The following is a 17,962-nucleotide window of genomic DNA, read 5'->3' on the forward strand; positions in this document are numbered from 1 at the left end:
AGCCCTTAAGTGTAAATGAACTTTAAACAGTGTCATTCTGTGCATTGTGGCTTTATCAGTTGGTGGATTTTTACGCGTGTATTAATTTGTGTAATGATAAGTGTCTCAGCGCGTTCGCATTTTGCACGACGATAAGAGACATACTTATAAAAAGCTCAATGATACAGCATCGAGTGTGTGTAATGTATGTGTGTGCCCGCCTTTCCCCCCCTCGTAAGAAATAAACAAAACAAAACAACGGTTCGGCGTGACACGGAACATGCTAGCTGCGTCAAGCTGCGCACATTTGCATCGAGGGCACGCAGGGTGGAAGCGAACTGGACACTTCAGTTGTCTTCAAACAACCCAGAGGAGTCAGTTACTAGCTTTTTGTAAGCGCTCAGCGTTCATAGTATACCTGCCACACGGTGTATATTTGACTCTGAAGTGAATGTGTACATTTTTACCCGCCATAAAGTAGCTGTCAAGTTGAAAACCTAGCTGGTTAGCTGGGTAGCTAGTGACAATGAACTGTTATGCGTTTTGAAACAATCGGCTAATGCTCCGTTAGCCGTCCAGTTGTCACTGACATCATTCCGTGCGATGGCGACATGATACGCCCGCTTAACTTTTTTACCTGGACATGTAACCGCTGCAACATTTTCACCATGGAGAGCAAACGCAGCAATTGCAGGCCCTAGGCTGGAAACAATAGCAAAGCTAGCAGAACTAGCAAGCCTTCGTGGCTGCTAAGCTTGCCCTGCCTGGTGCGTCTGAGGAGCCGAGCTGAAAACGGCGAGGTATGTCGTTGAACCAACCAAATTCTGTCTGTGGTCACTTCGTTTTGTTGTTATTTTGCACGTGGTCAGGATGCGAGGAGCGATAAGGGGGTGCCCTTTAGTTTTTGTTGAAGAACAGGCAGAGCAAACTTTTGTTTGCTTACCGTTATTCTGACTTGATTTTGCGCTAGCGTGTGAACAGCTAACTTCGAGTTAGCTAGACACTGATGCAGGGAAAGTTTTGAAAGATGGGGCATTTAGGGTAAGATAAGTCACCCCGCTAATTCTACGAGGTAAACACCCCCGCGTTTTATCATGTGTCTCTGATAATGTGTTCACTGTTCATGACATCGCTTAAAATGAAAGCAAACTTAGCTCAGCGATGTTGGGCATCCAATTAATTTACAGTTTTCCCATTTTGCGGTTTTTGGGGGCTGTATAAATGCATTGTATATTTGACCAAGTCTATTCTTTCATCACTGAGTGTTATTTGTAAAATAAGAAGTCGCCATAGGTGACACCTGTCACCCTCTTCAGGCGTCAGTGCTATGGATCAGGAGGACATGACCGAGGAAATCACAGCAGATGTGACTGACCGAGACTCCGCACCTCAGCAGCTCGCCTCTGACATCGTCATGTCTTCACAAAGTCAAAAATGGGTGCGCAGCAACGCTGAAAACGCCGGCTTGGTTATAACAGAAGAGGGGCTCAGTAATGGCACCTGTGACGTTGATACAGTGGTGGCGTTGTGCTGCCCTGGTGACAGTGGAGATCTCACTGCAGAAGGTGACCACCTGGCTCTGAGCAATGATGGTATGTCAGAGTTTTCCAACAGTGACCTCTCACTGCCTGAAGTCTGCATTTCCACCAACAGCAATACCTTCGAAGAGGACATGAACTATGAGGTCCAGCAAGCTTATAGGATATTTACTGGCTTCCTTTTGGATAAGCACAAAGGGATCACCAGCCCATTCCTCTATCCCATTGGCCACCAGGAGGCCCAGCATGGTATCGGAGGGGTCAAGGGTCGGGTGCAGTCACAGCTCAGGCAGTCGATGTGCTTGCGGAGGATGGAGGAGAAGTTTGTCAGCCAGGAATACGAGACCATAACAGAGTTTGTTGCGGACTTCAGACTGATGTTGGAGAACTGTTATCGCTACCATGGTGTGGACCACTGGATCTCCAAACAGGCACAAAAGCTGGAAATTATGCTGGAGCAGAAGCTGACGCTGCTGTCCAGGTAAAGATAATGAAACTACACCCTTGAACAGATTGCTGCAGAGAGAAATGTCCAAAGTATTGTAAAGTTGCAATCACGATCATACCAAAGGTGTTTTCTGTCACTTGGATTCTCAACAAGTTGGTGTTTCACAAGTTTCCAGTCAGTAATTTATAATAACAGTAATGTTTATATTATTTTAAACTAAACTAAACTAAAATTAATAATAATAATAAAAAGTAATGTTTATAAAGTAACGAGACAGCAAATTATGTCTCAACCATCTTATTTAGTATTTATTTGCTTATTAATAACAAAATGTACTTGCATGTTACAGTTATCCCATTTTGAAATAATTGTTTGTCTGTTTGATCACATTAGTAGTGTCAATATACTCCATGTTCATTTGGTTTTACAAAGTAACTTTATTCGTTTTGGTGTACCCGGCTTTTTGTCTTCCTTTTTTCTTTCTCCATTTGTCAAACTAGAACGCTGCGAGAGAAAACAACTTTGGCAGTTACTTCTAAAGGACGTTTTGGGGCAGAGGAGGAACGGGGCACGGGGGGCACCTCCACGCGGCGGCGATCCACACCTCGTAGCCTTGCTACGATCACTGTCGGTGGGCACGAGTCGATCATGGTGCAGACCCTGCGGCTAGAGGAGCAACAGAGGGCCAAGGAGGAGAAGAGGTGAGTGAATTGCTGAAAGGAAAGACTAAAAGTCTCCGTTGCGTGTTGAGTTTTGTGATGATTTAGTGCAAAAGTAAAGCAGAGTTTAAAACCACAACTATACCTTTGCATTTGCAGGCAACGTGAGCTTGAGAAGAAAGAGGCTGAAGAAATGTCAGCTAAGGAGGTGGAAGAGTGGGAGCAGAGCTTGCTTTCACTGGCTTTTCCCCACACTGTGCAGACCCTCTGGGAACTCCCTGCTATAGGACACTTTCTCTGCCTAGCTCAGACTGCCCTCAACCTCCCTGAGATCATATTTTTTGAGCTGGAACGTTGTTTGCTGATGCCCCGTTGCAGCCTGCTCCTCTCCAAAATAATGTCTTCCCTGCTCTCGCCTCCACAGAGGAGGGCCACACTGCACCGCCGGCCTACGTTGCCTTACAGGCGATGGGAGTCAGAGCTAAGGCAGCGTGTTTTAGGCTGGTATCGAACCATTGGTGCCTCCCGTGATCAGCCAGGTCGCGCTGAACAGCTGGGACTTTGCCACCAGTTTTTTAGCACCCTAGGGGAGGTTAGCCCTTTAGAAGAGAAACCCTTCCACTTGTTGCCCTTCTATCAGCGAGTATGGCTTCTGAAGGGGCTATGTGATCATGTGTATGAAACACAGAAGGATGTACAGGATGCTGTGCTCGCCCAGCCCATCCACGAATGTAGGGAGTCTATCTTGGGCTATGACAGCAAGGAGAATACCTATATACATTTCCCACATTTCTGTGGCGCAGACCTGAGGATCTATCGCCAGAGCCCCAGCACACCCCCAGCATTCCCATTTCCTTCGGTATGGGTGAAAAAAGTTGATTTTAAGCCAGGTACGGAGGATGAGTCAGATGGCATGCGGGATGAGGGCAATAAAAGTGATAGGGGGTGTTTTGGAGTCTCCATGGACACTGTAGAGACCGGTAATTTGGGAAAACGAAAAAGAGAGACATTTAGTGTTTTCAAAAAGGAAAACGAGAAAGAAGAAGATCAAAAAAAGTTAAAGTTGTGGTCGCTGGAGCAGATTTCTGAATTAGCGTCCTCTGATGGAGACTCTTGTGAAGACTCTAAACTGGACTTAAAAATACACACAAACTCACTGCGCCACACACACATCAGTCCCAGTGAAGGAGGTAGTGTAAGAATTCATTTAAAGCAAGAGACTTTAGATGTGGAGCAACAAGCAAAGAGAATCACAATAAAACAGGAGCCGGGCTTGACACTGGGTGCGGTTCGCACTATTAAAGCAGAAACACAAGAGCCTTGTCTGAATGTAGGGGAGCACAGCTACACAGGCAGGTCTCCAGCTCGATCTGTGAATCTGGCCTCTCCAACTAAACCGTTGGGAGTCAAAATGGAGGGAGGAAGTCCCACTCAGGGACACCAAAGATCTTCGTGTTTTGAATGTTGTAAAAAGAAAACTAGCAGTGTTAAATCTGAGGAGTGTGGCTTCTGTTGTGGTCCATCAGAGCTGGCCACACAGCTGTCTTCTGAGAGCACTCAAAACTCGACTGAAGAGAGGGCGAATGACAAAATATGGACTAAAAAAAAAAAGCGGAAGAAAAAGCGAGGGAGGGAACAGCTGCTGAGGGTAAAAGGAGAGCACAAGCAGCTACAGCATGTGGACAGGATGAGGCTGTCCCCAGCTGAGGCTGCCAAGTCTACACTGCGGAAAGTTGGCACAACAATCAAGAGAAAAGACAAGAAAAAGAAACATAAAACAGGTGAGGGGAAAAAAGATTGGTAATGATGTCGCTCCTGTGGCTTCCGTCAGTATTACATCAAAATCATTTGTGTATTAATTATTTCTGACAGGTAAAAAACCTGAATGTTCAAAGAAAATCAAAGAGGAACTTTCAGCTGAGCCCTCATTCAAGGTAGTCAGATTCACTGTACACTCTGATCTTGTTCCTTTGTTAGTCTGTTTTTTCCTATTTTAATTTTAAACCTGATTTAGTCCTTGACAGTTTTCTGTGGCCTTTTTTTCCTCTTGTATAGTTGGTCTGCACCAGTCTCGAGGAATTACGCAAGCTGATCGGTAAGACTGAAGATGAGCTTGATGACCTGGAGAGCACTAAAAAGAGATTGGTAGGTCACAGTCATTTTTATTAAGCAGAGGGAAAAAAGTTTGTTTCCTCACATTTCAGTGTTGCCCACTCACTTAAGTTTTCCTTTACACGTTTGAACTCGCAGGGTCGGTGGTACTATAGGAGAGAAGCCGTAAAAGACCTCCATAGCACACTAATCAGACTACTGAATGAGCTCTCACCCTGGGAACCCAAGCTTGTCAAAGCACACCAAAGGAACAGGTTTGACGCTTACACAATAATTGGATTTATTCTTCATTCATATTTATGCAAGCTCACTGGACACTTTATTAGGTACAACAGTAGGTAGGTTTGACCTCCTTTTGTCTTTAGAGCTTCCTTAATTCTTCATCGCACAGCTTCAACAAGGCAACAAGGTGCTATAAACATTGCTCAGAGATTTTGGGCGTTTTGATGAAATAGCATCACACGGTTGCTGCACACTTGTCGGTTGCACGTCCATGGTGTGAATCTCACTTTCCGCCACATCCCACAGGTGCTCTGTTGGATTGAGATCTGGTGACTGTGGAAGCATTTGAGTACAGAGAGAACTCACTGTCATGTTCAGGAAACCAGTGTTAGATCATTTGAAATCTGTAGTTGGTGTGTTATTCTTCTGAAAGCAGCTGTCAACCATCACCATCACTGTGGTCATACAAGGATGGTTTGCAATAATATTCAGGTGGGCTGTGGTGTTAAAATGATGCTCAACTGATACTGAGGGGCTCAAAGTGTGTCAGGAAAATAATATACGAAATAATATATTTTATAGCAGAAATCAATAATTGTCAGATCAGGCAATGTTTTTCCAATCACCTATTGTCGATTTTGGTGAGCCTGTATCATTTGTAGGCTTCTCATCCGTAAACTCTCTCCGTACTCTTTCACATGATTCTTGCGTAGGTGGTAGAAGAGGTTTGTCGTGTTTGAGCCTGTGGTGGGGACCGGTTTGTGGCATAATTTGAATAGTACAGTTTTCTGGTCCGTGTCAGACTTTTCATAACCAAACCATGTCCATGCTACAGAGGTCCTTCTGTTTGGAGCTGCCTGGTTCTGCCCCATCTTGACTGGCCATGCTGGTATTCTCTGTGCCTGCATCCACACGGTGACCATCCAAACGATGAAAACAGATTGCTGTAAACAGTGTATTTTGCGACACCATGAAACAAACAGTAGGGTATAATATGAAACGATAAATGTTTTAATTTCGTCGTCGGATATATTTCGTCATGTCGCAAAACCCTACAGTCAGATATGCTTTTTTTTCATACTTCGGCCGTAAGGCATGGCCATTTGAGGTACTGTTGCCTTTCTATCATTTTGAAGTAATCTGGAAATTGTTTTCTGACTTCTGGTATTAACAAGGCATTATTAATCAGAAAGCTGCTGCTCACTGGATATTTTCTCTTGTCTTTTTTAGTCTGTTCTTTGTAAGCCCTAGAGAGGGTTGTGCTGAAAAATCTTACCTGACTTATCTTTATGCTGATGCTCCTTTTGAACTTCAAGAGGTCATCTTGTCTCTGTCTACGTGCCTAAATGCTTTGAGTTGGAAGCATGTGATAGGCTTGTTAGCTATTTATGATAACAAGCAGTTAACCTACTGCAATTAATAAATTGGCCAGTGAGTGTTTATTCAAATACATTCAAATTGAATTTAAGGTTTACCATGATTGAGTTTTGTTGGTGTTGTCTTCTGTTTAATTTGTATTGCTGGTCTTAATGGTATGTTTGCTCATTTGGTGGTCGTCTGTCCAGAACAAAGTATAGTGATGACAACTTTATTTAAACAGCTCATTGTAATATAGCATCATTACTGAAGTCTTGATTTTTTTTCATTGTTTTTCTATTGTCAGGCTTCGTTTGAAGAAGGAATTTGATGATTTCAAGAAGCACCCAGAGTACAGTAACTTTGAGCGCGAAGAGAGCAATTTATCATCATCATCATCTGATGATGATGAAGAAAGGGATTTAGGGAAGGAGGTTCCTTCACTGTCAGATCATTATGGGAGATCAGAAGAGGAAGACATGGAAAACAGAGTTCCCAGAGGTCTCTGGAGTGGAGGTAATTGCGCTTGAATCTAACGTTGTTGTTTTGTTTACTGAAATGTAAGATTTTCCTCATTCTGTAGGCAGTAGTGCAGTCAGTTTACACTGTTCTTAGCTTATTTGACTGTACTACATGAAAGTCACTGCCTATTGAACCTTCATAGGCAATTGTAAAGCTTATAAATCAATATATCTCTAATAGACTTTTCTATTTTCTTCTCAGAAAGCACTAGAGACATTAAGGCTGAGTCTACTGGAGAAAACACGGTGACATGTGTACCTCCAAACCACCTAAAACACCCTCAAGCCAGTGCAGAGAAAGGAATTGGTCTGTGGCAAAAAGATCAGACTGTAAGCAGCATAATTGCTTATGCCGACTCCAGGTCACAGTCGAGATCTGACCTGAACCCAGCAAATAAATCCAGGGATTCAGCATGGGCAGAAAGGGTAACAGCCCATGCTTCAGCGCCTCCCAGATCCCCCATCCTTCACCCAACCATTGGACTACCTAAGGGCTACACGCCCATCCCCACCCTGCTGGCTAAGAGTGTGGGAAACAAAGTGACCTTAATGAATCGACCTGCTGATTGCCCAGGTGTTAACAGTGAAGATGAACCGAGCAAGAGGTCTTTGGTCTCGCTGCCTACAACTGCAGTAGCTAACACCAAACTTTCAAAAGCACAAAGTTCTCCATCCAGTTCCCAACAGAACAAGCAACAGATTGAGGTACGAGGACCACAGCAGACAAAAGCCCCTGAGCAGTCAGAAGTGACCACTGTGGCAGCAGTTCTTCCTAAATCTCCACAAGGCAAACCAACACAGACTGCACTTAAAAATCCAGTCCAAGTGGTGTACAAGGTGCCTGAGGGACTGGGTCACCTTGTAAGGAAAGACAACAATAGCCCAATAAAGATCTCAGTTCAGCCCGTCCTGGGCCAAGACACTGGAGAAAAGACTGTCCAGCAAGTAGTGATTCTGCCTTCTAACCTTCTCGTTCATAAAACTGAAGCAAAGTCTTGCTCTTTAGCTCAACAACAGACTAAAGGCTTTCAGGCAATAGTTTCCAAAGTGGCCAGCTCTTTTTGTATGTCTACCGATGTGCCTGGGTTCAGGATTCCTGAAAACAGAATTCCTGTTCAACAAGTGGCGCCCCTAAAAGATGCCAGGACAGTGAAGACCCCTTCTCCTTCGGTTTCACCTCGTCTTCAACACGGGGCTCTAAACAGAGCAGGATCTAAAGAGACACAGTTATGCAGTGTCCAAGCTAGTGCTTCACACGATACCACACCAAACACAACCTCCATCACAGCAGTTTCAAATGCAGTTTGTACTGAGCCTGAGAAACCTACAGACCCGAAACAGGAGCTGAAGACTGTGTGCATCCGTGACTCGCAGTCAATCCTGGTAACAACTAGATGTGGCAACACGGGCATTGTCAAGGTCCAGACATCCTCGGACCAAAACACCCTTGGCTCTGTACATACCAGTCCAGTCATCACTATCTCGCCTCAGTTTAAAGCCTTCCTTCTGTCCAAGGCCACACAGTCTACTTCTGCTCCCACTCAGACCGCACCTTCTGTTGTCCAAGCAATGACAATTTCCCAACCCCAGCAGCAGATCCATCCTGTGTTAAAAACCCCTTCCTCTCTCAAAAATACCATGCTCACTGCAACCACTGGTAGTGGTATAACATGCCCAAAAAGTCAAACTACAGCCAGTGCTGTTGCTGTAAGTCAGGGCCTCAGTAGCTCAACTGGTTCTACAGTTGTGACAAACATTTCTCAGCCAGTCCACACACCTGCTGCTGGTTCTCATTTTCAAGCTTCAGTAGCTAATAGCAGTGTTGCCGTGCCACTACAAAGTGGCTCAGGGTTTTCCCAAGCAGCCACCAGCAAGACTGGTATGAAATGCACCACTACAGATGAAGGATCCCAAGTTACCAAATTCATCCTGGTTACTCCATCTTCATCCTCATCCTCAAATGTAGCTGCATCCAAAGGGACACCCTCCTCCCCAAAGCCAGGTCCTAGTTCAAGACTCATGTTTGTCACTCAGCCCGCATTGACATCATCAGCCACCGTCATTGGAAGCCTTTCTGCACCGGCGATGGCAACATGTGCAAGTGGACAGGGAGCAACCACTTCATTATCAAGTCAGACTCTGAAGGTGGGATTAAGACCAGGAAAACCTGCTAGAAATATCAGCTTGGAGCCATTGTCCAAGGGCAAAAACATCACCCTGCCCCAAGGTGAGTTTTTGCTTTTTTATTATTATTATTATTTGTTGTTTGTCTTGGGTTGGCTCAATTTTGAAAACTTTGTAAAGTTTATGTGTATAACATGTATCTCATAGTGGGAGAAATGCCACACTATCCAATGTTGGCATATAAGTAAATCGAATGTAGCAGAGCAGGTGAAGCTTTTTAAGCAGTGAAGTTGGTGAACAGGGATCTGCTCTGAACCCCTTCTTGGTTGCAGTGGTGATAGACAGATTAACTTGAGGTCATGGTTTGGACATGTGCAAAGGAGGGATAGTGGATTTACTGGACGAAGGATGTTCAAGATTGAGTTGCCATGTGGACAGGAGAAAAAAAGGAAGACCACAGAGAAGGTTCATGTATGCAGTGAAGAAGGGCACGGAGAGGGTTGATTTGAAAGAATGGGAAGAAGATAATTCGTTATGGCAGCCTTAAAAGGATGCAGGCAAAAGAAGAAGAGAAGATGGTTTGATAAATGACTTACCTGTGATTTTGATAGTGATTACAGGAATGTGTGCTGCTCTTGTCTTCTCTAGAAAGCATTATCTTGCAGAACAACTGAGGACAACACGTCTTGGTCATGCTGCCTACTTACTCAGTGTGTGTGTGTGAGTGTGTGAGTGAGTGAGTGAGAGAGAGAGAGCATAGCTATATGATGATGTCATCTTCACAGTTGGTTTGGCTTGGAAAAAAGACTGATGTGTTGGACTCGCATTGTTGACTACTTCACTGTAGTGCTTGATTTGCTGGAATCAAAGAAACCTTTTCCACCACAAATTTAATAAATATTTTTCTCATCTTTATGTTTCACCAGGTGTTCAAATCCAGTTACCAGGGAAAGCAACTACTGGACAGACTACTTATGCCCTGTCACAGTCTGCTTCCAAGTTCACACCAGGGTCTGTTTCAAATGCATGTGGTCCAACAACCTTCACCACTACCACTGGACTGGTCCCAGCAACAAGTTTAAATGCCATCACTAGTTGTTCTTCCCAGCTTGTCTCTCATGGATCAGTCAGCACCAGCTCTCACCTCCAGGGAATCCCGGCATCCTCCTTGATGTCACAAACAGGCTGTTATACATCCATAAACACTGCTGCTGCTCAGCCAAAGGGAAACATGATAAAGAATGATGTTAATATCCCAGGAAGCGTAGTGTCCATCACCACTCCTGTTCAGACAGCTACTACTGTGGAGAGTAGGCCAGACCGAACTTCCACACTCACTCTTGATTGTCAGAGGAGTATCAGTGAAGAAACCACTTCCTCCTCCTCCTTCTCTTCATCTCAGTTTGCTCGCAATAAAACCCAACTCCCTCTCTCCTCTGCAACAACCACCTGTACCCCATTCACCACCTCTGCAACCAGCACAATCCAGCAGAGAATAGTCATTAACACCTCTACGCCACTTGCTGCTGGCACACAAATTCTCCTCAACAATGCACGCTTTGTAGTCCCTCCCCAGGGTTTGGCTCCAGGCAGCCACGTCCTTATCATCTCTAGCCCTGCACAACAAGTGCCTCCTGCCAGTCCTACAAGCACTGGACCATCAGTACCTTCTCAAGGTGCAAGCCATGCCATGGTAGCCCCCAGGGCGCCAGTTTTACCCCAACCCCCAGCCAGGCTGCCTGGTGTCACAGCTGTAAGTTCTCCCTTTGTGGCAAGCACCCCTGCTGTCGTTCCACCGTTGCTGGCAACCACTCCTAATGTCTTGTCACTAAAACTAACAGGAACACCTGGCCTGGGCTCAAATTTGTTACCCAGTAAAACAAATGTAGTATCGGCACTTCCTAGGTTGCCAACTGCACACGTGGGTAACTTTGCGTTACCTCCAGTAGGTACATCCACTCTGGTCTCCCCTACAGCAAGGTTAGACAGTGTACCAACTGTACCAGTGTTAACAAGTGCCCCTTGTCTTGGATCAGCACAGGGCACAGTCAGACTAGCTGCCACTACACAAGCAAAATGTTTATCAACCATTTCACCTGTAGTAGCACCCCCCTTGGCCAGATTGTCGGGACCTCTGTCATTGCCTGTAGTACCCAGGCCATCAGCTGTTACCCTACCCAGCCCTGTTATACCAGTTCCTGCACCCCTCTCTTCGCCAGTAGCACCAGTAATAGCAGACACACCAGCTTTGCATGGTTCTCTTCCTACCCAGCATGTGATTGCAGTGACAACCCTAGGCATACAGCCTCAGCAGACAGCTGTCCGATTTGCAGCACCGACCACCGCTCAACCACAGGTTTTAATGCATTCAGGGCTGAGCAACACATCAATCAAAAAACAGACCCCACTCGTGCAAACAGTGCCTGCTGGCACACGGACACAGGTCTTGCCAACTGTGGCTGTTCCACCAATCATCAGTGGAGTCTCTAGAATGCAGGCACTGCCTGTTGCTACTGTTCCACCCATCGGAAGCACTGTCAACACATTTGAAACAGCAACTGTGGAGACCACATCTTCATCCAGCACAACTGTAATAATCACTCCAGGTCAAACAATCCCATCGAGTAAAACGAACACCACCATCCATCCACCTGTTGTACTGACCAATCAGACACTTGGAAAACACTCTGTGGGGACCTCAGCCCTGGGTCTGCATACAAGTGTAGCTTCCAAGATGCTCATTAGTCCCGATGGGGCTGTTTTGAGCACTGTTCAGCGGCCGGTCAGTTCAGCAGAGCTGACTGAACCTCGGGATGCACTGGTGATTTGTACCAACAGTTCCACTGGAGCACTACAAACACATGATTCCTCTTTACAGCCTTCAACGGCAGACACAAAGTGAACCAATTAAAGTGGAGTGTGAAAGCTCAGACACCACTTTTCAGCTGCTTAGTTTTAGCAGGGTTCACATATTTTTGCTTGTTTTAATCCTGGTTAAAGAACTACATTTTCAGCTTTAGTTTGACTCCTAACTTAAACTTATGCTACATTAGGTTTCATCCTCTGATTTAATTGTCTTACATGTAAACCTGCTCAGTCAGACATGGTGAAAAATGTATACTGTGAAGAGTTTCTGGAGGGGGACACTACTAAGGTTGCCCTGATTTCAAATGTGTAGACCCTTCCTTGAGTAATTACAAGTGTTATAACCAATTGATACAACAGGAAGGTAGATGAAATAGATTTCAAGTTGAGCTTTAGCAGTTTAGCATTTCAGTCCCAGTATTGTTTACGATTTATCATTACAACTTGCTCTACTTTTGTCTGTCAGTTTGGAAAGAAAAGAAAGGAAAAATCCATCAGCATCCAGTCTGTCATGTCCTTATTTTCAACTAGTAACTATTTGAAAGAGGCATTTTACTTTTTAGAAATAAACTACTAGAGAAATTTGTACTACATATTTGAGCCAATATAAATGTTTTAAAGTCACATTTATTTATTTTTACCATATAGATTTTTTTCCCCCCCAAAAAATAAAAAAAATTACTAGGTACATTTTCATGGAACAATTCTGGACGATACTGCATGGAAATAAACAATGCAACTGTCCCAAACAAGCGTGTCTGCTTTCTTATCCTCAGAAATGTGCAATAATAGTGTTTTACAGTTTATTGAAACAAGCTATAGTATTAAAGCTGTGTTCATTTTTGTAGTTTTTAATTTTACAAAGTGAGAGATACAGTAGTTTAACCTATATTTGGCTACAATGCGCTATATTGCTAGGGACATAAGATTATATATTTTCAAACAGCAAGGTGAGCTTGGAGTTCCTTCTTCATTGTCTTTCTTTGCCTCTTCCATCTTCAGCCACAGTGCTTCAGGGGGAATACGGAGGTGGCAAAGGCCCAGAGGAAATCTTCTCATAGGCTGGAGGTGCATTAGGAACCTGTAGAGAAGTGGAACAACAACAAAAATGAAAGCTACAGTTCAGTTATATGTGAATAACATGTTTATGCAGCGTTGAAAAGTGAAGCCAAAGTTTATTTCCCTAGGGACGTGTCATAACAACAAATGCAAAATGTCAATTTTTCACACACGGGATTCCACATGATATTTGAAAGACCGCTGCTCTGATCCTCCTTTCACTTTTCCACCATACACACACCTCCTCTGGGAATTAAACATTTTTATACCTCCCTCCAGTCTGGTGACATAATCCTTGCTTCAGGCATCCACAGCTTTTGCTTTCACGTGCTCTACATCATGTTTCAAAGCTCTGAGGCTCTGTGTGGAATATCAGGTTGCACAAAATTTAAATGAAATACCTACTGATTTGTGATTTTTTTTTTGGGCGGGGCATTACTATATCCTGTATATGTGGCTATTATTCCTGAAGTAATTGTCTCACCACAGATCGGAAGCTGCCAAAATCAGTAAGAGCCATCTTGTTTTCTGCTGGAGATCCTGCCTCCGAGTACTGGCTTCCTGTATAACCTGATGATCCTGATCTGGGGCTCTGCAAGTTACAGAAATGTGTACGAGGGTTTGTGATGAAACAAAATGAGAACATAGTGATACAGGCTGGGAAAAGATGGGTACAAACTGAACACATGATGCTCTTTGAAATAGGGTGAACTGAATTTTCATTTTGACATTTTACAGATGTTCACCAACAACAAATCAGAATAACATAAATCAGTTATAAAGTGTGATGGTCTCACTCTGATAAGTTTGTAGCCACTCCTTTTCTTGAAGTACCAGCAGCCCAGGATGAGAAGTGCTGCAAGGATGACAACCAGCAGAGCTATGCCCACTGCCCTGTGGTCCACAACACAATTCAAATTGAGAAAAACTTTTCTTTGCACATGGGTTTTAAAGTGTTCACAACAATACAAATTTGGGCACAGCAGTAGCTTAATAGCAATGATTTTAAGATGACAATAGACACATACTCCTCAGCTCTGACGTTTCCTCGCCTGCTGCTGGCAAAATAAACGTTGAAGTCCCCACGAGGCATGCCGTGTGTACGATTACACAACATCAAGCTGAAAGTCAACAAGGGATAATTTTATAAGGAACAAATAGACAATACGCTCACATGACTAACTATTTAAACCCATTGTAGCCTATATAGCCATATAATAATTGAAAAAACGACTATGATGTGAGGTACTGCTTTGATATTAAGGTCAAGGTCAAATTTATTTATATAGCACGTTTCAAACAGCCGATGCTGCACAAAGTGCTTAACAATATAAAAATGGCATTAAAAAGCAACAATGTAATACAATAATAACAATAAAAAACAATAATAGGACAATAAAAGAATTAAAACAATAACTAAACTAATTCAAATAAGACCAAAATGCTTGGGTCATAGTGTGTTAAAAGCCAGGGCATAGAAATGTGTCTTTAGTAATGATTTAAATTGCTCAAGTGTTTGTGCAGATCTAATATTTAAGGGGAGACTATTCCAAAGTCTGGGACCTGCCACAGAGAAGGATCTATTACCACGGGATTTGAGATTAGTCCGTGGGATGGCCAACATTAGTTTTGAGCTAGACCTCGTGGTTTTTCCTGGAGCATAGGCAGAGAGGAGCTCAGACAGGTAAGGAGGGGCTCGGGCATGAAGTGACTTAAAAACAAAAAGTAAAAGTTTAAATTGGATCCTGTAGGAGACAGGAAGCCAGTGTAAAGAAGCTAAAACTGGGGTTATATGCTCTCTCCGTTTGGTACCAGTTAGCAGGCGAGCAGCAGCAGTTTGAACCATCTGAAGACGATGGATGGTGGCCTGATCTAGACCATAATACAATGAATTGCAGTAGTCTAATATTATCCCAGAGGGAGGTCCATAAACTGCCAAACAAATAGTCTGGACACAATTAAATGCCATAAAGCTTAGCTCTGCACTGTGAAATCATTATTATCTACCCGCATGCAAATTCTTTAAGTGAAAATATTATATTGTACCTAATCTTGATAAGGTAAAATTAAGTTCAGATAGTCCTCACTCTTTAATAGCCTGTAATGTAAAGCCAGTATGTCTTGATACAATTATTAAAACTTTTAAAATAACACAAAAGTGTAACTGTGTAGGGGTTCCAAGCTTTGGACCACTTACTTTTTCCACTCTGTGTCTGTCCAGTGTATACACCGGACTTAGCTGCATCTCTTCTATCTGTCTATTCTCTCTGTCTTTGTGTTGACTGATGCTATCTTACAGACTTTAAGTGCACATCAATACAAATCACATATATATTATGTAGATACAATGGAAATCGACTGCTACTAAGGTTGTCTTTGAGCATTCTACATCTGTGCAGTGAAATGAACCTTATCAAGAAGACCCTAATTAGCATTTCCTTAATTCACATTAATGTCATGTCAAATTGAGCCTTTCATAAAAGCGCAATGCCCCACATGCCTTTAACAAGCCTTCTTTTTATAGAAAAGTAAGACAAACAGAAAAACCAGCTACCTTACCGAGTTTGAGAGAAAGGATTCAGAAAGCAGCTCTTCTGGTTGGTTTGGCTTCTCAGAAAGATTGGGTCCACAGAGCGCTGTGTTTCTTCACTCCTCAAATATCTTAACTCAGTGTGCTGGAGAGCAGAGAGGGGCAAAAACCCCTCATGACCGTCACGGGTTAGAGACTCATGGTTAAACCCATTGAAGCGGAGTAATTACCGTGAAACCCTACGGCAACATTATTATCCACTCGTGAAACTACAGGCGTCAGCTGCTGGCCTTTCATATGACTGTGTGTGTGTTTGTGTGTGTATACCAACTTCATTATTATTGATAAATATCCTAATGAAATTATATAGATATAAGGAAAGGAATACAAAAATTCAATACAATACCAGGCTAAGTATCTCAATGATATCACGCCTTTATCATAAAAGATAAAATACCTTCAAATTACCACAATGTAATATAAGAATTTCATAAATACTATAAACCTAAACAGTAATTTCAGTCATAAAGTCTAACAAACAAACAAACAAACAACAAAAGGAAACATTTCTGATCCCAGTATCACTGTTTTAGATTTGTGAGGAGTATTTGCCTGGATTATCTCAGCTCCTAAACAAAACAAAACTTCTGCTCAAGTAATTTCTTCATCTGCTGTAGTGCAAAGATACAATATTATGCAAAAGTCTTGAGCTATTACTCTTTTTTTTCTTTTTCTTTTTAATGTTTTGCTTCCAGACTTTCTTGCGATTTTCAAAGAAGTACTCTTAAAGAATAGTTCTCCAGTTTTCTGAAGGTGTTTTGACTTATTTTTAGTTTAGTCTTTGTACCTAACAATTTAAATAGGAATGTTTTTTTCTTTAACCCACAAATCATCAAGTGTAAAAAAGGCACCTACGCCAATGAACCAATTTTGTGTGGACATGTTACAGACAACCAATTTTAAATTGTACCTTTTTGTGCACTTTTTTACTTGCAGCCTGTCACAAAAGCACATAACTTGTTCTCATTTCTAAAAACAAATGAATCTAAAAAAAAAAAAACCCAAACAAACACCAAAGATAACACAGTGTGACAGCCGCAAAACAGCATTTTTGCATTAAAAAGGGGACTCCCAAAGAGCTCTTAGCTAAAAGCTTGGCATATCTCAGTGTGGTGTGCAGGACAAATGAAGAATTGATAGGCCTGAAAAGCTATCTACAGCAGATGAGCAGTATTTGAAAGGTATGTCCTTGAGAAATGGGAAAAATCCAGCAAAGACTTGAGACAGGACCTGATGATGCATCTGGTCCTTCAGTTGACCCATCTACTGTTCACTGAAACCTCATCAGAAATGGTCTCAGGTGAAGGGTGGCTGTCAAGAAGGCATTCAAGAAGTGAGCTAGGGAGAAAAGGCTGAAGTATGCCAAATTACACAAGAACAGGACTGAAAAATCAGTGACAGCAGGTCTCATGGAGTGATGAATCCAAATGTGAAACCTTTGTTTCAAATAGTCATCAATATGTAAGGTTAGAAGAGAGGTACAATAGTGAGTGTTTGCAGCCATCTGTAAAACACAGTGGATGCTCTGTCATGGTTTAGGTCTGCATTTTGGCCAGTGGTGAATTAATTTTGCCTAATATATGTTAGCATATTTCAATAAACTGGTGAAAATATATCAAATTTTCCTAACAAAATATAAAGAAATGATGGTTGGCTAAAAAAAAAAACCCTTCACAGTTTAAATCTAAAAAGTAATTTTTTTAAAGATATATAATTAAAGGTAAAATGTGAGCTAAACGCTTTCTGTGTTTTCTACGTTCTTTCTGTGTCTGTGTGAGTTCTCTCTGGGTATTCTGGCTTCCTCCCACAGTCCAAAGTGGGGTTAGGCTAAATGGTGATCCTAAATTGCTCATATGGGTGCAAATGTGAGTGTGAATGGTTGTCTGACTGGCACACTTGTCCCTGGAGTGGAATAAATAGATGGATGGATAGTAAATATGTTCTTCCTGCTTTGTAATTATGATAAAATGTATTTTAAAACTTCTTTTTTTCTTATTGTTTTTACAGAAAAGAAGATGGAAAATAAAAGAGGACTCATTCCACTGGCCCATTCTCAATTATACAGTAGTTGTTACTGTTTTGGGTTTGTTTTCATAAGTCAAACTGCTGCTGGAGGGATCTTTTTTTTGTCTCACTAAATGAAAACAGAAACTTTGATAGTTTTAGAGAGAGACAGAGAGGTTGTGGGGAGTGACGCAGGGGAGGCTGTTTGTTTTAATCTGGGATAACTTGACTTTTCCTCCACAAGAGGGAGACCAAATCCTGTTTATGAAACGAAATCTTAATGTGTCTCAAACCGAAGCTAAATGGTTTACTGCTGGCCTATTATGTAGCGTTGTAATGTAGTGTGAATAAATGTTTTAATATACTCACGTGTCCCCAAACCGCTACAGTCCTAATTAGTTTGGGTCATGTGAGAACATTTTAAAGAGGGAGCAGTGAATTTTGTAGCTCTGGGCAAGCTATATATATATATATATATATATATA

At 42.5% G+C, this 17,962-nt stretch overlaps 2 protein-coding genes across 2 annotated transcripts; one reads left to right on the forward strand and one right to left on the reverse strand.

Annotated features, from left to right (window-relative positions):
* Positions 1-260: 260 nt before the first annotated feature.
* brd10 (bromodomain containing 10) lies at positions 261-11,881 on the forward strand. The gene is made up of 10 exons (XM_005735181.2): positions 261-779; positions 1,296-1,998; positions 2,466-2,666; positions 2,784-4,405; positions 4,497-4,558; positions 4,680-4,769; positions 4,875-4,990; positions 6,622-6,830; positions 7,038-9,062; positions 9,886-11,881. The coding sequence occupies exons 2-10, from the start codon at positions 1,307-1,309 to the stop codon at positions 11,859-11,861; spliced, it is 6,993 nt and encodes a 2,330-aa protein (XP_005735238.1). The 5' UTR covers positions 261-779; positions 1,296-1,306; the 3' UTR covers positions 11,862-11,881.
* A 943-nt stretch (positions 11,882-12,824) lies between these two features.
* Positions 12,825-15,539, reverse strand: mlana (melan-A). The gene is made up of 5 exons (XM_005735182.2): positions 15,443-15,539; positions 13,912-14,004; positions 13,681-13,777; positions 13,368-13,475; positions 12,825-12,905 (listed from the first exon to the last, which is right to left on the reverse strand). Exons 2-5 carry the CDS (start codon positions 13,998-14,000, stop codon positions 12,837-12,839), a joined length of 363 nt encoding a protein of 120 aa, XP_005735239.1. The 5' UTR covers positions 14,001-14,004; positions 15,443-15,539; the 3' UTR covers positions 12,825-12,836.
* Positions 15,540-17,962: the final 2,423 nt, after the last annotated feature.

Source organism: Pundamilia nyererei, unplaced genomic scaffold (assembly GCF_000239375.1).
Source record: "Pundamilia nyererei isolate P.nyererei 1_Seehausen unplaced genomic scaffold, PunNye1.0 scaffold00063, whole genome shotgun sequence".
NCBI classification, from domain to species: Eukaryota; Metazoa; Chordata; class Actinopteri; order Cichliformes; family Cichlidae; genus Pundamilia; species Pundamilia nyererei.